Source organism: Scyliorhinus torazame, chromosome 25 (assembly GCF_047496885.1).
Source record: "Scyliorhinus torazame isolate Kashiwa2021f chromosome 25, sScyTor2.1, whole genome shotgun sequence".
Classification (NCBI taxonomy): Eukaryota; Metazoa; Chordata; class Chondrichthyes; order Carcharhiniformes; family Scyliorhinidae; genus Scyliorhinus; species Scyliorhinus torazame.
Window position 1 is genome coordinate 30,306,484 of NC_092731.1, and position 23,532 is coordinate 30,330,015.

The window sequence follows — 23,532 nt, forward strand, 5'->3', positions numbered from 1 at the left end:
AAGTCGCTGTTGCCAGGGTAACATTGTATCAGTAATGGTCTCGCTGATGATGCTACTTTGCCTAAAAGCTTTTAATTGGTTCCCTCCATGCATTGAAGGTTGCTCTTTAATTCTAAAAGCTCTCAGTTGAAACCTTTGAATTAACCATCTGTCGGAAGTGCTAATTAATGTGATTAAGAGCTAAAAGTCTGAAATAGATTTATTCCGTGTGACTAGTCGCATTGTCCACCCTTTCAGTCATTACCAATGGAAAAATACTGTAATTTAGCTTCAGAAAATGCTACCCTTGTGGATAGTCAGTATTTGAAGTGTTAATTGAATTTTACAGCATGTTGTTGCAAGATGTATTGCCGATACAACTGATGCATTTTTGATCTTGAATATGACATATCCTATTAGTTTTCGCTGCTTTTGACAGCTGGGGTTCCCGAATAAATAAATAAAATGCTACAAAAGATGCTTTATTACAACACTTTACGACACATAATGTGGCCTGGTAAAATCGAGACCAAGCAGAAGAATTAAAATCCTCGGTATATAACATTTAAAAACAATAGCTACTCATTTTAGCTGTTCATGTTTGCACTTCTGAATTGCTGTAAAGAACTTTGCGACAATGCAAAGGAGTGACAGTATGATTGGAGCGCGTCCCAATCTTGGGTGCTTTTAATGACATCTCATGATAATACGAGCACCGCAAAGGGGCCATTTTATACAGTTAGGGCTTGACATTGATGGAGGATAGTTCCAGTGCCCTGTTAAGCGAGGTTTAAATAGTATACAGGGGTCTGTTGACCTTTGCAGGCACTCGATAGACTAAATAAACTTTGAGAAGTTACCTCTCCTGTCTATACCCAGTACAGTTACAAATTGTCAGCTGGGAGTGCCGCATTATCAGGTTTCCCTTTTGTCTGGGAGAGTGATGCTTGAACCCGGGCAGTATAAATCACACTTCGCTGTCGATCGATAACCTAGCTACTGATTTTAGTGCTATTACAGCTTTAAAAGGTCTTGTTGCTACTGCTGGCGTTTCATGTCCACTGTTCTTGCATTATCAAACCCAATACTTAAGAAGCAGAAATGTTCAAGTTGCTGTGCCATGGAGATGTCAATGAGTTTGCCAATCCAATGTGAAATACTTCTAGTAATAGACCATTTTGTAATATTTGTTACAAATGAACTATTAAACAAAGCTTCAACCACAAGGCTATTTCACAAGGTTATTTGAGAATTAGAAATTGTGCCAAATGAATATTTGAATGTTAAAAATGTCAAAATTTAGCCTTTTATTGATTTCTATTTACCTAGAATTTACAGTGCAGAAGGAGGCCATTCGGCCCATTGAGTCTGCACGGCCCTTGTAAAAACACCCCATTTAAGCCCACACCTCCACCCCATCCCTGTGTCCCAATAACCTCACCCAACCTTTATTGGACACTAAGGCCAATCCACCTAACCTGCACATCTTTGGACAGTGGGAGGAAACCGGAGCGCCCGGAGGAAACCCACGCAGACACGGGAGGATGTGCAGACTCTGCACAGAGCTGGGAATCGAACCTGGGACCCTGGAGCTGTGAGTCAGCTGTGCGAACCACTGTGCTACCGTGCTGTCCACATTTATTCTTCTTCATATTGCAAAAGAAAAACAAATTGCCGCCCCTTTTTTGCCACCGACTGCGGAGGACCCTGCACACACGCTGGTGGTATATTCCCTGTGCTTTGAGGACTGAACAAATCGAGGGATTTCATCGAGAACATGCAGAGGCGAAATTGAGGCATAAGAGAGAGCGCACAAACCTCCCAACATCTCATGCAGCCGACCCTTCCAGTGCCATTTGCCCCGCATGTGGTATAAAGCTGGCAGATTACACATTAAACTTGTAAGTCATCTCCGAACTCTTCAAGCCAGAGTGGAAGCAAGCCATCCTCGATCCCGGAAGACTGCTTAAGAAGAAGTTATAGATGACTGTTTCAATCTTCCATTCCTACTGAAGGATCATTTTCCAGTGCTCGTGGTCCGCCAACTGGGAATCTTAGCGGCATCATTTCATCCAGTCCTTTAACCCATTTACTTTAAATGTTGACATAGCCCTCCCTAATGTGTTAACGAAAAAACAGCATGTAATAACTCATTCTATTTCTGTGCAAGTGTGAAGATGATTGACATTATAAGAACTGTAAGATTTTGTTTCTTGCTTCATTCTGTGAATGCTAAAGATAGGCCTGTTCAGTGGCATAGCGGTTAGCACTGCTGCCTCACAGCACCAGGGATCCTGGTTCAATTCCAACCTCGGGTGACTGTCTGTGTGGATGTGGAGATGCCGGCGTTTGACTGGGATGCACACAGTAAGAAGTCTTACAACACCAGGTTAAAGTCCAACAGATTTGTTTCGAATCACTAGCTTTCGGAGCGCAGCTCCTTCACCTGATGAAGGCTAGTGATTCGAAACAAATCTGTTGGACTATAACCTGGTGTTGTAAGATTTCTGTCTGTGTGGAGTCTGCACGTTCCCCTCGCGCCTGCGTGTGTTTCCTTCGGGTGCTCCAGTTTCCTCCCACAGTCCAAATATGTGCAGGTTAGGTGGATTGGCCATGCTAAATTGCCCATTAGGGTGGATTTGCAGGAATAGAGCGGGGGATTGGGCTTAAATAGGGTGGTTTTTCAAAAGGGTTGGTGCAGAGTCGATGGGCCAAATGGCCTCCTTCTGCACTGTAGGGATTCTATGGTCTATTCCCCATAGTGTTACACAGAGGGTGGTGAGTGCTTGGAATACACTGCCAGATACATTAGCGGCATTCAAAAGACATCTCGACAGATACATGGATAGGGTGGGTATGGAGGGATACGGCATTCGGAAGTGCTGAGGGTTTTGGCCAAGTGTGGCATCATGACCGGTACAGGTTTGGAGGGCTGAAGGGCCTGTTCCTGTGCTGTATTGTTCTTTGTATCTAGTATCTATGGCTCGACTGCACTGCTTTCATCGTGGCATTGAGTTATTTCACATTGAATTGCTCATTTTGACTTATTTAATATTCAAATATTGAGTGCAAATTTCCAATTCTCAAATAATCTTGTGCTATTGCTCCTGGTTAATTGATTAATTGATCTTGGATAATAAATGTTACAAAATTATCTATTGCTGAAAGTATTTCACATTGGATCTGCAAATTCACTAATATCCCCATGATACACTTACTGCATCTTGTGTGTGGATTTTGATAATGCAAGAAAAGTGATGATGAAATGTTTGCAGGGACAGCAAGATCACTGAGGCTATTGCAGTCCTTCCAAAGTTGATGCTGTTATTTGTACCTAGAAGAGTTTATCTTGCTTTAATGAGATTTCTCATCCTCCTCAGGGATGCGAGGATCCACCCCACTAGATGTTGCAGCAGCTTCGTGTATTGACAACAATGAACTTGCCTTGGCTCTGCGGGAACCTGATCTTGAAAAGGTAATTACGGTGTAAAGTTTCCATATATTTGCAGCTAGCATTAATTATTGAAGCTAAACGGGACTTGAGCTTCAGACTCACCACCGTGATGACACGGGAACTAAATCCTTCAGTGTCGCTGAGTCAAAATCCTGGAACACCTCCCTAATAGCACTGTGGGTGTACCTACGCCACATGGACAGCAGCGGTTCAAGATGGGCAATTGGGAAAAGGCTACTAAAAATGATGGCCTGGCGAGTGACGCCAACATCTCATGAAATAATTTTTTATAAGGACAGTATTGTGAAAGAATGCACTGATTTGCACGTGGGTTTCGAAAATTATCTGTTGAGTAAGCTATTTTATTCCATTTTACATTGGCCGCGATCTACCGGGCACATCGCACGACACGGCTGTTAAATCTCCCGGCCACGTCACACGACAAGGCTGTTCAATCTCGCGAGTTTTATGACGCTCGTTCTCATGAGGCATCGCGATCTGGAACTTGTCCTCAATGGGCGTGATCCAGATTTACATATTCCAAGTGAGTGGTTAGTCTCACTTGAATATATGTCTGTGCCGGAGTTACCCAAAGCGTGGGATCGAACGGTCTCGCCTCGGAGACCCTGCCGTGGTGCCGTTTAGCACCGGTTTCCACAAAGGTGGACCAGGCGTTACGGGGGTCTTGCAGGCGATCGGAGGCCTCCCAGGTGGGTCGGGCCCTGGGCAGGGTGGTACCCTGGCTCTCCCGATGACAACCCGTCACCTTGCCAATGCCAAGGTGCCTGGATTCCAGGTTGCCCGAGCCAGGGATTGCACATAGGGGTGCCATGCTCTAATGAGCTAGGGTGAGGGGATGCGGGGCAGGGGGGGGGCTCGAGGACCCTCTAATTGGTAAGTTGTAGGGGGGGCCGGAGGTCGCGGGGGGGGTGCGGAGAGTTTGTTTAAATGGAATCCCGATCTCTTCCTGCACTGATGAGCGGAGTTTGTTAATGCAGGAAATAAGTCTTAAGTGCATCCTCGCCGGGTCCCAAAAAGGAAGCAGAGTCCTCGCTGCGAGCGATGGGAAACACCCGCTAAACACACCCAAAATGGCACTCTTCATTTTTCATTAAATCACGCCCTTTGAGTATTTGGTGCGTTGGGAAAAATTATGTTTCTGCAAATGTTATGGGCCAGGGTTTAGGGAACCCCAAAGTGTATCATGGAGTTCCCCTGGCCCACAACTTTTAATAGATTGTGGTATGGGGAGCACACGGCCCACTCTACAGGTGTGGGACAGCAGAAATGGGAAAGTATTTTTTAAAACAAAACAATGTTTATTCTATGAACTCAAGTTAACCTTTTTAAAACATACAGTCAACATCTTAGCAACCATCAATTCAAATACAACCCCCAAAGAATACAACACTAAGTAAGCCTTTAAGCTTTCCTTTTTAACATCCATACGACTTAAAAACAAAACCTTTATCTGGAGCACATCAGGTTAAAGTCACTACTGAAAACATTTATAATTCTTGAATTCACCAAATGATCAAGAGATAGTCTTTTGATGGCAGAGAGAACAGCAGTACACCTGCTTGGTCTGGCATCAGCTCCAACACTGAAAACGAAACTAAAACACACCCTGCAGCCTGCTCAAAAACGAAAGTAAAAAGCTGACAGACAGCCCAGCTCCACCCACTCTCTGACATCACTGCAGTGGTAAACACCTATTTCTTAAAGGTACTCTCACGACAGATATTTATATACACCCCCATTTATAAACACCCATTTCTTAAAGGTACTCTCACATGAACACGAGTTTGAGCATCCTCAACGTACTGTGGAATTGGGAACAAGCTAATATCACGTTCCACTGGGAAAATATCAAACCCTATCGTCCTTGCCCAAAAGGTTACATGAATGCTACCAGGACATTGACATCAGATTTCCAGGGAATATTCTGCTTGATTTTCTTCCAATAAAACTGTTTGTTTTGAAATGCCTGACCTTTTACTTGGCATTTTACATTGAGCAAAATGGATCAAGTATTCAGTTTCACTGTGAAATAAAGCAGCAAGAGAGAAGATTCATAGGCTTAATTTTCAACTCGGCAACGTTTGGAGTGATCAGAAACATTCTTCAATTATGCATCAAATTTTGAAAATGATTTTCTGCTTGTTGAGTCCCTGTTGGGAGTTTAAAGCTGTAAAATTATTCTTTTATATTAACCCGGTTTGCACTGAATTTAAAAAGAAACTAGCTAAGGATTAGACCGTGGCTGATCTTTGGTGGAGCTGAAGTACAGTCAAAGAATGAAATGTGCCCTATCTGAGGAAGGGTATGCCTAAAGGAAAGAGACCGCTGCCTCACTGAGCAATGTGCATGAACTTAGAATAAAGACTGGAAATACTCAACAAGTCTGGCACCATTTGTGGACAGAGAAACAAGGTGAAATTCTCCGCCTTCCTCCACTGCTAGCGGAATTCCCAATGAGGCGGAGAATCCAACGGTTGTGCAGAAAACTGGATCGGAGCCTGTTTCTGATGCTTCAGCTGGCGTGGGTATCGTGATTCGCACCGTAGTCATTAAGACCTATTTGCATCCTCTCAGTGATCGAGCACCATAGCCTCTGGGCCTGCGTGACTCTCTCGGGGTCTCTGTAGGGGGAGGCGGTCGAGTCACCCCCGTACTGTGGCGGAGGGAGGACACCTAGAAACTCCAGGGGTGGGGGGCTGAATTGTGCTGTGAGTGGGTGGGTCGGATTGTGATGCGGGGTGGGAGCGGTGGCTAGACGCGGGACCTCGCTATTGGGTTGCCCTCTCAAAATGGCAGCCCTATAGCGCGATTCCCTAGGGAATCCCTCGCAAGCCTCGCCATGCATTATTTGCATTGCTAAGGATTGGGAATTCCATCCTCATTTGCGCTCCCAAATCAGGTTTGATTCAGCTCTGACGGGAGAACATTGGGCTGGATTTTCCGGTCGCCGACGCCGGAATCGCGTTCGCCGACCGGCCGGAGAATCCAACTTTCCGACGAAATCGGGGGCGGCACTGCTTTCGCGATGCTCCGCCCTCTCTAAAGCGGTGTACTCGCCACGTATCCACGACCTCAGGACATTGGCTGAGGCCCGCCTCCACTGCTCCGCCTCCGATCGGCCGAGTTCCCGACGGCGTGGATCTCTCCTGGTCTCACCCGTCAGGAACTCAGCGTGGCGATTGCGGACTCAGTCCAACAGCGCCACAGTCGGGGGAGGGCCGATCCACGGGCAGGGGGGACATTATTCGGGGTTGAGGGCACTGTGTGGGGTTTGGTCCGGGGCACGCGAGCTGGCCGAAGGAGGGGGGGATTATTTTGTGGGCCGGGTCCGCCAGCGGCCGCCACCATGTTGCACGTCGCGGCCGCTGCAGGCTGCCGCCGTGCGCACGCGCGGCCTCGGACCCGGCAATTCTCCGGGGCGTATCGGCAGTGAAAGCCGCGATGCTGCCGTCCTGCCACCCCTCAGCAAAACAGGGAATCAGTGGTCGTTTTGCGCCAGTTCTTCCAGCATAAAACACCACCGTTCCCACGCCGACATGGGGACATAGCCCCAGAATCGGAGAATCCAGCCCATAGCTTCCCAAAGGGAGACTTTCATCCACAGTGTTAACATTTCAACCCAATTGTGATTCTTAATTCTCTAATTCTAGAGAAAAGTCATATTTGACTCAAAATGTTAACTTTGTTTCTCTCTCCACAGTCGGTTAGCGACGCCAACAGCTCAGGTTCAACTCCCCGCACCGGCTGAGGTTATCCCTGAGGCCTTCTCAACCTTGCAGCTCGCCTGAGGTGTGGTGGCCCTCAGGTTAAATCACCACCAGTCAGTCCTCTCCCCCTCAAAAGGGGAGAGCAGCCTATCGCCCTTGGGGACTGTGGCAATTTTCATTTCATTTCAGTGCCAGACATGCTGAGCACTTTCTATTAAAATTACAGATTTCCAGCATCCGCAGTAGTTTTCTTTTATTTTAGTGGATGAATGCGTATTTGGGTAAAAGTAATGTTTTTTTTTAAATAGGAGAATGGGTCCTAAAATGTGACTTGGAATGTGATGATGTGGTTGACAAATTATTCTGATTCTTGCATTCTTTAAGTTGCCTACTAAAAATTTCAATAATGAATGTTTGGAATGACGGTCTGGAGCTTTAACATTGTCATTCATTCTCTTGGATTTTGCCCTTTATCTCCAATTTTAGGTGGTGACGTACCTGGCAGGGTGTGGATTGCAAAGCTGCCCTATGCTTCTGGCAAAAGGATATCCAGACATCGGGTGGAACCCTGTCGGAGGGGAGCGTTATCTTGACTTTTTGCGGTTTGCTGTATTCGTAAATGGTAAATAGACCACTTTGGCAAACGTCAGTAAAGGATGAATAATTGCTTTTATCGCTACAGTTGTGGAGTCACGGTTCATATTGTACAATAAATTTCACAAAATTGGCACCAGCGCAGATGGTACAGATGTATCATGTGGGTACAATCTGCTTGCAACAGTTGTCATATCTCATTAACAGACCCTAAGTAAACAGTCATTTGATGCAACAACCTGCCCTTCCCTTCACATGATCGTCAAACAGCATACAAGCAGCACAGTGGTTAGAAGAATTGCTTCACAGCTCCAGGGTCCCAGGTTCGATTCCCGGCTGGGTCACTGTCTGTGTGGAGTCTGCACGTCCTCCCCGTGTCTACGTGGGTTTCCCCCGGGTGCTCCGGTTTCCTCCCACAGTCCAAAGATGTGCAGGTTAGGTGGATTGGCCATTCTAAATTGCCCTAAGTGTCATAAAAAAAGGTTAGGTGGGGTTATTGGGTTACAGGGATAGAGTGAAAGTGTGGGATTAAATAGGGTGCTCTTTCCAAGGGCCGATGCAGACTCGATGGGCCGAATGGCCTCCTTCACTAAAAATTCTATGGAATAATGTAGCTGCCAGGAATACATAAATGCAACCTATTTGTGGAAATAGTAAACTCTTAGCGACTGGGTAATAAAAATGACTTCCTGAAAAATTGCATGTTACAGTCAAAAGTTTCCCCCATACCTGTTGCTTCACTTTTCACGGAAATCTGGATATTGATTCTCTTCTTCCTTTTAAACATTGTTTGCAAAACACGTGAATGGGAATATAATCCAGACGAAAACATTACCTGCTCATAGCAAGCTTCCTTTCTGCCTGTTTTAATGGAGGTATTGACACAATGAGTGGGTTCATGCCTTTGATAAAACTGTAGAGAAAGGAATTTGTATGACAACACCACCTAATCACAGAATGGTTACAGTAGGCCATTCGGCCCACCATGTCTGAACCTGTCTCCAAAGGAACAATTTAACTGGTGTCATTCCCTGGCCTTGCATGTTCTTCCCTTTTTGGATATTAATTCAATTCCCTCTTGAATGCATTGACTGAATCTGTCTCCACCAGTTTCTCAGGCAGTGCATGCCAGATCCTAACCATTCACCATGTGAAAAGGTTTTTCCTCACTCCTCCATTGCTACTTTCACAAACTAACTTAAATCTGCGTGCTCCCTCCTTCTTAACCTTTTCACCAATGGAGATGCTTTTTCCCCAACTACTCTGTCTGGACTCCTCATGAATTTGAATTCCTCTTGACCTTCTCTTCGAGTAAAACAGTCCCAACCTCTCCAATCTTATCTTCATAACTGAAGTTCCTCATCACTTGGAACCATTTTTGTGAATCTTTTCTGTACTCTCTCTAATGCCCTCACCTCTTTCCTAAAATGTGGCTCCCAGAACTAGACCGAGTAATCCAGTTGATGGTGAATCAGCGTTTTATACAGGTTTAACATAACGGGCACGATTTAATGGCCACTTTGCGCCCGGTAAGGATCCGTGCAGGCCAATTAGATTATGGGAGGTGTCCAAACCGGGAACCACACTGGGCGCCGAGTGGTTTGTGATCCATCCAACCAGCTCCCATTGGCAAGATCCGATCCAGATTAGACACTGTGCAAAGCCAATTGAGGCCAATTAAGGACAATCTCCATCTCATTAGCGCGTTGGAAGCCCAATCTAACGGCCTCCCGTGTTCTAGCTGGCTCTCCGCCGAGCGGTAACACGGCCCCGTTGAGCACTCCAATTTAAAAGCGGGAACCCAGCGCAATGGCTTCTGAGGGGATTGGAGGAGGTGAGTAGCCATTTTCAAATTTGGGCATGCCACCCAGGGGCAATGGGGCGGTCCGGGCAAATCAGCTGGCAGTACAGCCTGCTCCGGCGTGGATCCCGTGGGGGATTATTTTGGGCAGTAAGTGTCATTAAATATCGGCAGCCGTCTCACTTATATACTCATAACCTTTTACGAATATTGACCAGGTTACCATCTAAACATTGCCTGCTTTTCCTATAGACATCAGTCACTTTTCAATGGCTTGCCTAAGTCAACAACCATTATTCATTAGATTGGATAGTGCTTGTTGGCAGAATGCAGCAGCATAGAGGGCCTTAAAGCTGAGTTTCAGGCACAAGCACCCAACAGGAGCCACTAGCTGGAGACCAGTTGTTGAAATTCTAACCTAGGGGTACTCTGCTGCATTGCAACACCCTTTCCACTGTCCGGACAGACAATATTTAACTCCATAGAGATGAGGGACTGAGTTGGTGTCTGTCTGGTCAGTACGTCGTATATGCTTACTGCTGAGCGACCAGGTAAACTTACTTATAAAAAGGATGAGTCAAATATATCATAGAACTTACAGTGCAGAAGGAGGCCACTCGGTCCATCAAGTCTGCAGTGGCCCTTGTAAAGAGCACCCTACCCAAGCCCACACCGCCACCCTATCCCCCTAACCCAGTAACTCCACCCAACCTTTTTGGACACCAAGGGCAATTTAGCGCGGCCAATCCACCTAACCTGCACATCTTTGGACTGTGGGAGGAAACCGGAGCACCCGGAGGAAACCCACGCAGACACGGGGGGAACGTGCAGACTCCGCACAGACAGTGACCCAAGCCGGGAATCGAACCTGGGACCCTGGATCTGGGAAGCAGCTGTGCTAACCACTGTGCTGCCGTGCTGCCCCCTACATCATTTATATCATTTTAATCATATTTATATCATTTTCACTTCAGGTAAATCCATTTGACAAGTGTTTCTTCCTCCTTTGGTTGTTCACTTCCCGAAAATATACTTTTTAATAAAAAAATGTATTTCCATATTGCTGAAGGTGAGCCATTGTTTTGTCAAAACGAGCATGTTTTTTCCTCAGCAATACTCCAGTCCTGTACGATCAAACAACGACATGGGTTTCTTTGAGGTGATTTCAAAATCCAGGCTTCCGAGCCCAGGCCTTGGGCGCCATTTACCCCGCAACCCGCCGCAGGTGGGAGGCGGCCCGCCATTGGCCCGCGCTGGGATCTGCTGGTCCTGCCGTTGTCGGTGGTGTTTCCCATTGAGTGCACGCCGCTCCGCCGGGAAACCCACTGCGCGGGTACGCCATCAACGGGCAGGGAAGAAAACGGCCGAAAAGTCCAGCTCGTGTGAATTTTTCCACCCTCGCTAACGGCCGAGAATTTCACATGTTATACACACAAGGGCAGCACGGTAGCACACGCGGCTAGCACTGTGGCTTCTCAGCGCCAGAGTCCCAGGTTTGATTCCCCGCTGAGCCACTGTCTGTGGGAGTCTGCACGTTCTCCCCGTGTCTGCGTGGGTTTCCTCCGGGTGCTCTGGTTTCCTCCCACGGTCCAAAGACATGCAAAAAAGGTTAGGAGGGGTTATTGGGTTATGGGGGGTAGGGTGGAAGTGAGGACTTAAGTGGATCGGTGCAGACTCGATGGGCCGAATGGCCTCCTTCTGCATTGTATGTCTATATTTACTGCCAACTATACAATTAGATTGTTTCATCCAAAACAATTTTTTAAAGTAAATTAATTATTACCGGAGCAACATCACATGAGGAAAGATCCCAGAGAATACGTGACTAGAATTAATGAAAACTACTTAATGACTGCAAAAATAATCAGCGAAGTAGAGGAAAACTAGATGTACTTAAGGCATCTGCTTACGAAGTGACCAAAAACAATAGTTGTCTTGAAATTTTTTCGTTCCTGAATATGGGGAATATGTTGACACTTTCTTGTTTTGCGTTCCTCACCCCCATGCTCATGCGATGCTTTCTGTGTGATTGCAGGTGAGAGTGTAGAGGAAAATGCCAATGTTGTTGTGCGTTTGCTGATCCGTCGCCCTGAGTGCTTTGGGCCTGCCCTCCGGGGTGAAGGTGGCAGTGGTTTACTCGGAGCCATTGAGGACGCCATCAAGATCTCGGAGGATCCTGCCCGTGATGGACCAACAGTCAAGAAAGACCGAAGACGGGAATTGTAAGGAAATATGTTCGCTTCACCCAATACAGTACAAGTGTTTTTCTGTCTCTTATAAGACTCCAAAGACTGAAAATCTGGGGACCTAAGTCTCGCCTTTTTGCCTTGAGGAGATCATTGGCACCAAGCCCACTCTCACTCTTCTTTATCTCTTTATCTGACCACAATCCAAAGGACAACATATGGGAAGAACCAGAAATGGTCCCTCCCACCTCATGCAAATTAGTATATTGGGCCTATACCTAGACTGCCTCACACCCAAGAGTGGAGCAATATAAAGGGCAGCGGATCTGTTTCATGTATAGGAATTCCCTCAGAATTCACTGGTATGCACTTGAATAAGAACATAATAAAATTGAGAAACAAAATATCAACCAATACATTAAAAAGTCAAGCAAATGGCAAGAAACATATGCTGAAAATAAATTACTTAAACACAAACAAACAAATAGATGATTCAAGAATTCAGGAACAAAGGATCTCAACCATGAGGTCCTACTTTTAAGGGAATTATTTTCTCTGGTTTAACCCCTCGTTTACGGTCATTGGCTTCTAATTCTCAGCTGAAACCTCCTGGTTTGTCCAAATGAATGTCTGTTTTTTGAGGATAACTTATTAATCAAACATTGGACATTACTTAAAATTGACTGGTGCCTATCAAAACTAGCTTACCGTCTGTGGGCACAGTCTCAGGAAAAGTACTGCATACGCTATGTTTCCTATGACCTAGCTAGAATTGATGGAGAACAATCTGTTCTCAGTACTGAATACACTGGAATACAATGGTTAATTCATTATATAAGAAAATGACTGGGTTCCCACAGTCAAGACACTTTTAATATTTTGCTTCTTTTGTTATATGCATTCAACTATCCCCTATATGAATAAATAATTTTGCTTCTTGAGCTATATGCATTCAACTAATCCCCTATATGAATAAAACTATACTCCATCAGTGCTGAGCCACTTTCCAGAACCACTGAAGTGCATGTGTTGTGGCGATACCCCCAATGATGTGAGGGATGGAGTTCCAGGATTTTGACCCATTGACAGTGAAGGAATGGCAATATAGTTCCAGGGCAGAATGTTGTGTGGCTTGGAGGGGAATGTGCAGGTGGTGGTGTTCTATTCATCTGCCCTCATCCTTCTCGGCGGTGGCGGTCACAGGTTTGGAAGGCACTGTCAAGGATTTGAGTTCATGCAGTGCACCTTGTATATGGTATACACGATTGCCACTGCATTGGTGGTGGAGGGAGTGAATGTCTAAGGTGGTGGATGGCGTGCCAATCAAGCGGGGCTGCTTTGTCCTGGATGGTGTCACATTTATTGATAGGGTTGTTGGAGCTGAATTCATCCAGGCAAACTTATTCCACCACATGTCTGACCTGTGCCTCGTAGATGGTGGACAGGCTTTGGGGAGCCAGGAGGCACATTATTCTTTTCAAAATTTCCAGCCTCTGACCTACTTGTAGCCACAGTATTTATATAGCTGGTGCTGTTCAGTTTATGGCCAATGGTAACTCCCAGGATGTTGATAGTGGGCGATTCAGTGATTGTAATGCCTTGAATATCAAAGAGTGATGGTTAGATTCTCTCTTGTTGGAGATGGTTATTACATGCCACTTGTATGATACGAATGTTACTTGTCATCACAAGCCTGGATGTTGCCCAAGTCTTGCTGCATTTGGACATGGAATGCTTCAGTATCTGAATGGCAAATGGTGCTGAACATAGGAACATAGGAGCAGCTTTTCGATACTGCTCTGCAATTCAATATGATTATGAACGATCCTTTAGCTCAGTGTCATAACCTCACTGCTTTCCTCATAGCCCTGGAATCATCAGCAAACATCCCCACTTTTGCCCGAATGATGAAGCAGCTGAAGATGGTTGGGCCTAGGACACTACTCTGGAAAAACTCCTGCAGTGATGTCCTGGAACTGAGATGATTGACCTCCACCAACCACAGCCATCTTCCTTTATACTAGGTATCACTCCAACCAGAGGAGAGTTTCCCCCTTGATTCCCATTGACTTCAGTTTAACTAGAGCTCCATACTCGGTCAAATGCTACCTCAATGTTGAGGGCAGTCACGCTCACCTCACCTCTGCGATGAGGTCAGGAGCTGTGGCCTTGGCAGAACTCAAACCGGGCAACAATAAGCATGTTATTGCTATTAAGGAGCTAAAGGATCGTTCATAATCATATTGAATTGCAGAGCAGTATCGAAAAGCTGCTCCTATGTTCATGTTATTGCTATGCAAGTGCCACTTCATAGCACTGTTGATGACCCCTTCCGTCCCTTTACTAATGATCAAGAGTAGACTGATGGGATGCGATTGGCTGGGTTGGATTTCTCCTGCTTTTTGTGTACAGGACATACCCTGGACAATTTTCCACATTGCTGGAAATTATCCTTCCTGAAGACATGGTTACAGGGATGGGGAATTTCAGCTACAGGGTTCGATTGGGAAATCAGTAATTGTTCTCTTTGGAGCAAAAGAGATTGAGTGGAAATGATAGCAGTGTACAAGATAATGACAGGTTTAGATAAGGTAGACTAATGTACAAGGACTGGGTGGAGGGTGAAAAATGAAATGAAATGAAATGAAAATCGCTTATTGTCACAAGTAGGCTTCAAATGAAGTTACTGTGAAAAGCCCCTAGTCACCACATTCCGGCACCTGTTCAGGGAGGCTGGTACGGGAATTGAACCGTGCTGCTGGCCTGTCTTGGTCTGCTTTAAAAGCCAGCTATTTAGCCCTGTGCTAAACCAGCCCCTAGGGGCGGGGTGGCACTCAGATTTGGGGTATTGGGCAAGATGCAGGGAGAATATGAGAAATAACTATGTTCTGCAGAGAATGGCAATGACCTAGAACTCGCTGCTCACAAGGGTGATGGAAGGGAAAACAATCAACCATCTCAAACGGGAACTGTTTGGATACTTAAAGGAAATAAACGCGGGACTGTGGGGAATGAGCAGGGACTGCGATTTGCTGGATTGCTCCACTGTGGGCCAGTATAAACCTGATGGGCTGAATGACTTCCTTCTGTGCAGTAAATGACTGTATGGGAGGCAGGGTAGCCACAGTGATTAGCACTGATGCCTCACAGCGCCAGAGTCCCAGGATCGATTACCGGCTTGGGTCACTGTCTGTGTGGAGTCTGCACATTCTCCCCGTGTCTGCGTGGGTTTCCTCCGGGCGCCCCGGTTTCCTCCCACATGTCCCGAAAGACGTGCTTGTTAGGTGAATTGGACATTATGAATTCTCCCTTAGTGTACCTGAACAGGCGCCAGAGCGTGGCGACTAGGGGCTTTCACAGTAACTTCATTGCAGTGTTAATGTAAGCCTACTTGTGACACTAGTAAAGATTATTATTATCATGTTTGCTTTCCCAATTTGGCCACATAAATCATCCTCCATTCGAATGAATGGTTTATGGGAAAAGGACTAAAATCGAAATGGAATGAAAACAGAAAATTCTGAAAAACCTCAGCAGGTCTGGCAGCCTCTGTGGAGAGAGGAACAAAGTTAATGGGCGGGATTTACCGAGCAACCCGCCGCGTGAGAGGCAGCCTGCCATTGGCCGGCGATTGCATCTTCTGGCCTCGCTTTTGTCAACGGGGTTTCCTGTTGAATGCACCCATCGCCACCAGGAAACGCACGGCGGAGGTGTGTTGTTGACGGGTCCGGAAGATCCCGTTGGCATGAACAGCCATGAAATTCCGTCCAATATTTTGAACCTGTATGCCTTTCTCAGAACTCCTTTAAAATCGGAATTAATTATTTTGTGTATACGCCTATGTGAATACAGATCGTGATTGTATTGCAGACATGATAGGCTTATAAGCTGCAATGTCTAGGAGCATTGGGACTGAAGTTAGACTTGGGCAGTAGTGCGGAATGGATGTTTACATCTGCTTTACACCTTTGCCCAAATCCACTTTTACCCCGTTTGGGTTCACCTCTTCCTGCTATTTGGTGCGATTGGTAAACAAAATAAAAAGATATTGCCAGTTTGTTTCATAAAACACAATTTGTCCCTATAGACCGCCGTTGACTATCAGTCTGAGCATGTCATAACTAAGTAAAAAGTGCTAATAATTTCAACAATCCTGCCTGAATCAAAGGGACCAATATGGCTGTAACGGATATGGCAGATTGGAAATTAGCAAACGTGGCACCACTGTTTAAAAAAGGAGGTAGGGAGAAAGCGGGTAATTATAGGCCAGTTAGCTTAACTTCAGTAGTAGGGAAGATGCTGGCATCTATCATCAAGGAAGAAATAGCGAGGCATCTGGATGGAAATTGTCCCATTGGGCAGACGCAGCATGGGTTCATAAAGGGCAGGTTGTGCCTAACTAATTTAGTGGAATTTTTTGAGGACATTACTAGCGCAGTAGATAACGAGGAGCCAATGGATGTAATATATCTGGATTTCCAGAAAGCTTTTGACAAGGTGCCACACAAAAGGTTGCTGCATAAAATAAAGATGCATGGCATTAAGGATAAAGTAGTAGCATTGATAGAGGATTGGTTAATTAATAGAAAGCAAAGAGTGGGGATTAATGGGTGTTTCTCTGGTTGGCAATCAGTAGCTAGTGGTGTCCCTCAGGGATCAGTGTTGGCCGACAATTGTTCACAATTTACATAGATGGTTTGGAGTTGGGGACCAAGTGCAATGTGTCCAAGTTTGCAGACGACACTAAGATGAGTGGTAAAGCAAAAAATGCAGAGGATACCGGAAGTCTGCAGAGGGATTTGGATAGGTTAAGAGAATGGGCTAGGTTCTGGCAGATGGAATATAATGTTGACAAATGTGAGGTTATCCATTTTGGTAGGAATAACAGCAAAAGGGATTATTATTTAAATGATGAAATATTAAAACATGCTGCTGTGCAGAGAGACCTGGCTGTGCTAGTGCATGAGTCACAAAAAGTTGGTTTACAGGTGCAACAGTTGATTAAGAAGGCAAATGGAGTTTTGTCCTTCATTGCTAGAGGGATGGAGTTTAAGATTGGGGAGGTTATGCTGCAATTGTTATAAGGTGTTAGTGAGGCCACACCTGGAGTATTGTGTTCAGTTTTGGTCTCCTTACCTGAGAAAGGACGTACTTGCGCTGGAGGGTGTGCAAAGGAGATTCCCGTACCAGCCTCCCCGAACAGGCACCGGAATGTGGCAACTAGGGGCTTTTCACAGTAACTTCACTTGAAGCCGACTTGTGACAATAAGCAATTTTCATTTTTCACTAGGTTAATCCCAGAGCTGAAGGGGTTGGATTACAAGGAGAGGTTGAGTCGACTGGGACTGTACTCGTTGAAATTTAGAAGGATGCGGGGGAGGGGATCTTATAGAAACATATAAAATTCTGAAGGGAATAGATAGGATAGATGCAGGCAGGTTTTTTCCACTGGCGGGTGAAAGCAGAACTAGGGGGCATAGCCTCAAAATAAGGGGGAGTAGATTTAGGACTGAGTTTAGGAGGAACTTCTTCACCCAAAGGGTTGTGAATCTATGGAATTCCCTGCCCAGTGAAGCAGTTGAGGCTCCTTCATTAAATGTTTTTAAGATAAAGATATTTTTTTGAAGAATAAAGGGATTAAAGGTTATGATGTTCAGGCTGGAAAGTGGAGCTGAGTCCACAAAAGATCAGCCATGATCTCATTGAATGGCGGAGCAGGCTCGAGGGGCCAGATGGCCTACTCCTGCTCCTAGTTCTTATGTAATGTGCATAAATTCCCGACAGCTGAGCAAAATAAAAGTCAGTACGGCTAAATAATGTACTGTGAACCATAGCGGAAATAAAGCAAAATTCTGTCAATGCTGGAATCTGTAACACAAACAGAAAATGTTATTTTAAAAAAACTCAGCCAATCTGGCTGCATGTGTGTGAGAGAAACAACGTTACGGTTTTGAATCCGTATGATTCTTCAGAGTGAGTAAATCCTAACTTATTTTTTCACGTATCTAGGTTTAGTGAAGAGACACATGAAGAAAATCGTGTCCACCTGGGTAATGCCATCATGTCCTTCTACGCCACACTAATTGACCTGTTGGGCAGATGTGCTCCAGAGATGCACGTAAGTAATCGTCTAATGTCGATGAACCAATAATTCACTGCACCCCATATCGCGATAGTTGTATTCAAAGTCCATTTTAATGTACGTTTTGCAGGCAACTGTCACACTTCAAAGTGAATAAAATTTTTGAGAATAGAAACGCTTAGTTTTGTGTCGGCCAATTGTGTGCAAAATAACTTTGCTGATTTAGAGATTAATCTGAAAGGTTGATTAAAAATAGAAAGCGATAGAAATACTCAGCAGGTCTGGCAGCGAGAGCGGAGAGAGAAACAGCCAATGTTTCAGATCCGTGCTCTTTCATCAGGACTCCAGCCAGACATTGAAGGCCTGGGCTTGCCTTTTGAATAAACTATTTTCGGGAGATCTAGTGTTCTGGGCCAGGGTTTAGAAAACTCCAAAGTATATCATGGGGTTCACCTGACCTACAACTGTTTATTGATTTTGTTTACGATGAGCACAAGGGCCTACTTTTCAGGTGTTATTCAACAGAGGCCTTAAGCACTTTTATTCAAAAACAAAGTTTATTCTATGAATTCAGTTGACATTCATTGTTGACACACGCAGTAAGGATTTTATCAACTACCAACATAAATACCCCACACAGCCCTATATATATATATATATATATATATATAGGGGCTGTTTAGCACAGGGCTAAATCACTGGCTTTGAAAACAGACCAAGGCAGGCCAGCAGCACGGTTCGATTCCCGTAACAGCCTCCCCGAGCAGGCGCCGGAATGTGGCGACTAGGGGCTTTACACAGTAACTTCATTTGAAGCCTACTTGTGACAATAAGCGATTTTCATTTCATTTCATATATATGTATATATAACTTCCCTTTCAACTGTTTCAATTTGATAACAACATCCAATAAAACCAGGAAAATCCTTTACCAAAACAGTAGGTTTGAATTATTTCCAGAAAATAGTTTTCACTTTTAAATTATCAAGTGATCTGAGCACCTTTTAACATGCAGAGAGAGAGAGAGTGACAAAAGAAACCTTTGTCTGAATCCAGCCTCCAACTGTGTCATCTGAAAGTAAAACTCAGAGCCACAGCCAGCTCCCAGCTCAAAATGAAAGTGAAACCCAGAGCCACAGCCCAGCTTCACCCACACAATGACATCACTGCAGCCATTTGAGAAGACAAAACATTTCTTAAAGGGACACTCCCATGACACCAGAATGTAAAGTGGGATAAAGAAGCTCTCAGCCAAAACTGCTCCCCACCCGTCCACCCCACCATGTTCGCTGCCATTACTCCGTTGTGACTCCACTTTTAACAGTGATACATCTGCTGAATTTAAATGAAATGAGAGACATGCAGCCAAGAGATTTCCCTACATTTCTTCTCACTTCTCATCACAGCACCTAAAAGGTGGTACCACTGTGCCTGTATAGTAGTTATAGGCGGGATGCGATCAAGGCATTGAGCACATACAGGAGTGAGGTTCTGCAACATTGGCCTGGATTTTAGCCTTCACCCTAGTTTGTGCGGGGGTTCTGTTGTGAAGTCAGGTTTCCAATCATCCTGCAGAATTTAACCGTAGAATTCCTTTCATTTTTTTTTCCTGGGGTAGGGGGTGGTTTCTGCCTATCGGTAGCCTAATTGACAGACCGCAGGCCTTTCTGGAAGGGATGCTGCTACACCAGGCTTAAACCTATGGGAATAGTTACTGGGAGAGCAAAAGATGGTCATGCTGGATGGTGGGAGGGATCAAATGGTGGTCAAGGGGGGGGATTCCTGATTGTGGGAAGATCCAGTGGTCGGTGGGGGAGCAGACAGATGGTGGCATGCAGGGGAAAGGGCTGGTGGTTTTACTGTGTAGCTTCCCAAACCTGGTGGAAACTCTCCTTGGGCTCGGCCAGAAGTAGCAATGACGAGGCAGCGCCTCCTGGGTTCAGCCATTTTGTATTATGAATATACATTGTAACATATGAATTAAGAACAGAAATAGGAGAGCAGCATGGTAGCGCAGTGGTTAGCACGGCTGCCTCACGGCGCCGAGGTCCCAGATTCGATCCTGGCTCTGGGTCACTGGAGTTTGCACATTCTCCCCGTGTTTGCGTGGGTTTCGCCCCCACAACCCAAAGATGTGCAGGGGAGGTGGATTGGCCACGCTAAAATTGCCCCTTAATTGGGAAAAAAAAAAAATTGGTTACTCTAAATTTATTTTAAAAAAGAACAGAAATAGGCCATTCAATCAATTGCATCTGCTGTGCCATTTGATAAGATCATGGCTGATCTGAATGTGGCCTCCACTCCGGTTTCCTGTCTGCTTCCCTGTCTTTGAGCTGTCTGATCTCCTGAGGCCTGGGAAACCAGGCCGGCTGTGGTTATAAATAGAATGACTGTTGAGATGATGGCACATAGCAGGCAGGTTTTGTACCCTTCAATGTTCCCTGTAAGCTGCTAAGCCAGCCCACCAACCTGAAGGTCCCCCGCAAGCTTGTGCACAGGTTCACTTCCATTAAGTTACGACTAGTGTATGGTCACGCAAAGAAAATTAAAGGGGCCTCGCATTTAAATGAATCGACTGCACGTCCAGGGAAAAGAAAGGGAGCAGAGGGTCTTGTTCCAGATTGTAACCTCTGATGTGACCCTACCCACCTGTTTTGGATGTTGATTTGGCGTGAAGTCATTTTGTTCCTCAGCATTTATAAATACTTGTGTGAGACTTGCTGAGAATTTGCAGGGAGCTCTACATAAAAGATTTCCCTTTTGAGGATTCAATTTTTTAATGAAAGTGAAACTTGTTAACTGATAGCTGATGCTCAGTGGCAGTTTAACAGTCCAGTGATTTTGTTGAAAACTTTGGGAGAGGTAGTGGCAGCTTCGAATCCCACCACAGCAGATGATGATATTTGAATCCAATAAAAATCTGGAATTAAGATCTAATGATGATCATGAAACCATGGTCGATTGTTGTAAAAACCCACCTGGTTCACTAATGTCCTTTTAAGGATGGAAATCTGCCGTCCTTACCCGGTCTGGCCTACATGTGACTCCGGATCCACAGCAATGTGGTTGACTCTCGAGGGGTAATAAATGCTGGCCTAGCTAGTGATGCCCACATCCCATAAACAAATTTTTTTAAAAAAATACCATGTTTTCATTCTGATTTAGGCAAACAGTTAATTGGAGAAGGAATATTCTTTGAAAATGCAGGGCAGGGGAGCGAAACTGTGGTTCTTGGCACCTCGCTATAATCCTCATACTCCAGCAGTGAATGGACCGAATGATATAGAGGTCAAACAAGGTCTCCACATTATAGATAACTTCAGAGGTGAAACAAGGCTCAAGTTGTGAAGGGTGAAGGAGCAATCAAGCATAGGGGATATCTTAAATTATTCCCAGAGAATATTAATATAGTTATATGTTACATGCAATTCAATATTGCTATTAATGAATGCCTCAGCAGAGACAATGGGCCGGATTTGCTAGTCTGCCCCGTTATTGAGGACGGAGAATTTGGCCAGGCTTTTCGCTGGCGGCCGGATTCTCTACTCCCGCCGCTTGCCTGGCGAACCCGCGGGCAAGGGTGCGCTGCCGGCGAGATCAGAGAACCCCACTGCCAGCGAACGGCCGGAGAATTTGCCCATTACCTTCTAACGTAACGTAAACAGAAATTGTTTGAATTGCTGAGGAGGAGTCCGAGACCAGGAAATATAATATGATGGTGCCCAGCTGCCACCAATAGTAGAGCAACCATTTTAGGCTGCAAGACCGGTGTAAGTGTGTCACATTCCCTCATCTTTCACTGAGCTCTGGAATTAATCTGGGCTCCATTTGTCCTTGAAAACGAGACAGTCGGAGCCAGTTGATAAAACGTGCAGTTGTACCACCTTTAAGTTATGAGACAAGTCATAGCTGGAGGAGCAAGCTTTCATATTCATATTTGTTCGTATGTGTTGCCTTCTTGAGGAATTTGTAAATCTGGATCTCACCCAGCAAGGGCAAGATCCAGATGGCGACGTCTCGCGAGATCTCATGAGATCTCGCGAGGCGTTCCGAGCGTCACAAACCTCGCGAGATTTAATGGTCTCGCCGCGTCACCGAGTTGGCTGCAATGAGGCCATTCGATCACACCCATAATTTTTCATTTTTCATTTTGGTTAACAACAAAACAACATCAAACATTGCATTGGAAAATCGCCCGTTCCATAATAATGGGCCGTAAATGAGTTTTCGAAGCAGGAGTGAAATCTGGCCCTTAGTTTGAACAAAGAACATTGATTTAATAGATGATGTTATGTGCTGGCTTCCTCTGCCTTATGCAGAAAAGCAGTTTGTAAGATAACTTTGTTCTGTTGTGCATTTCCTTCTTGCAACAGCTGATCCAGGCTGGAAAAGGTGAAGCATTGAGAATCCGAGCAATCCTACGATCCCTGGTTCCTATTGAAGACTTGGTTGGTGTTATAAGTTTACCGTTGCAGATACCTGCCTTTGGAAAAGGTAAAGATGAATTGCTAATTCTGTTGCTCGCCCAAATCTTGGAATGTTTGACCTGAATTATTTGTTCGCATTATTTGCATCACAATAGGTGATGGACATGTTTGGAACCATTTGAAGGAAGGTGGTGGTAATGTCACCGGGCTAATAATACAGAGGCCCCAGGCTAAGGCTCTGGGGACACTGGTTCACAGCCCACCATGGCAACTGGTGGAATTTAAATTCAATCAATAAATCTAGCGTCTCAGCAATAGTGGCTGTGAAACAATTGTCGATGGTCATAAAGACCCTTTAGGGAAGGAAATCTGCTGTCCTTACCTGGTCTGGCCTACTAGTGATTCCAGACCCACAGCAATGTGGTTGCCCTCTGAAATGGCCAGCAAGTTAAAGGGCAATTAGGGATGGGCAACAAATGCCAACCTTGCCAGTGACACCCACACTCCAATAGAACAAACCTGCTGTGCTCAAGGCTGATTTCTGATCCAATAATTTTCTTTCGATACCTTGGCTAGATGAATAAAAATACCTTCAATTCAGTTAAGAGGGGGTAACATCATCTATCCTGTTACTTTGTTGAATGTTCTTCTACATTTTCACCCTATCTTTTTAATAATACCTTGTGTAAGTATTCATATTAATAATTGCGTATTGTCACAAGTAGGCTTCAATGAAGTTACTAAGCCCCTAGTCGCCTCATTCTGGCGCCTGTTCGGGGAGGCCGGTGCGGGAATTGAACCCGCACTATTAGCATTGTTCTGCATTACAAGCCAGCTGTTTAGCCCACTGTGCTAAACCATTATAATCTCAATACTTTTTTCCTGATTCCGGTGTGCTTCCCTAAAACGAAAGTTAACCACAAAGCATCTTTTACTTGTACATCATGCTGGTGATACCGTGAGATAGATTTTATTGAATCTGTTTAGTTGCAACCATTTAAGATATCGGTGAATTCTCCGATTGAGAGATTAAGCGCTAACGCCGGGACTGAATCGCGAGTGTTCTACGTTGACAAAAGCGGTGCTGTTCCCGGAGAAATTCAGGACCCGTTAGACTAGCACCGGCGCCGCGTGGAACTAGGGCAATCCCAATGCATGACGCCGTCTGATTCGCTGGGGTCGGGACCAGCACTCAAGAGCCTGACCAGCTGCAGCCGCATATAAGCACTACACTTCTCCCCCACACACATTCCAGCGAACAAGATGACACACTGAAGAGCAG

General features: G+C 45.3%; 1 protein-coding gene across 10 annotated transcripts in view; it reads left to right on the plus strand.

Moving 5' to 3' along the window:
* The window catches only part of LOC140402452 (ryanodine receptor 1-like), a 497,733-nt gene that overhangs the window by 248,606 nt on the left and 225,595 nt on the right, over positions 1 to 23,532 (plus strand). For all 10 annotated transcript variants that reach the window (XM_072490240.1, XM_072490241.1, XM_072490242.1 and 7 more), the window contains 5 exons: positions 3,360 to 3,454; positions 7,648 to 7,783; positions 11,592 to 11,778; positions 17,752 to 17,860; positions 22,197 to 22,317. In XM_072490240.1, the coding sequence (XP_072346341.1) occupies positions 3,360 to 3,454; positions 7,648 to 7,783; positions 11,592 to 11,778; positions 17,752 to 17,860; positions 22,197 to 22,317 (648 nt within the window). The remainder of the gene's footprint in view (positions 1 to 3,359; positions 3,455 to 7,647; positions 7,784 to 11,591; positions 11,779 to 17,751; positions 17,861 to 22,196; positions 22,318 to 23,532) is intronic.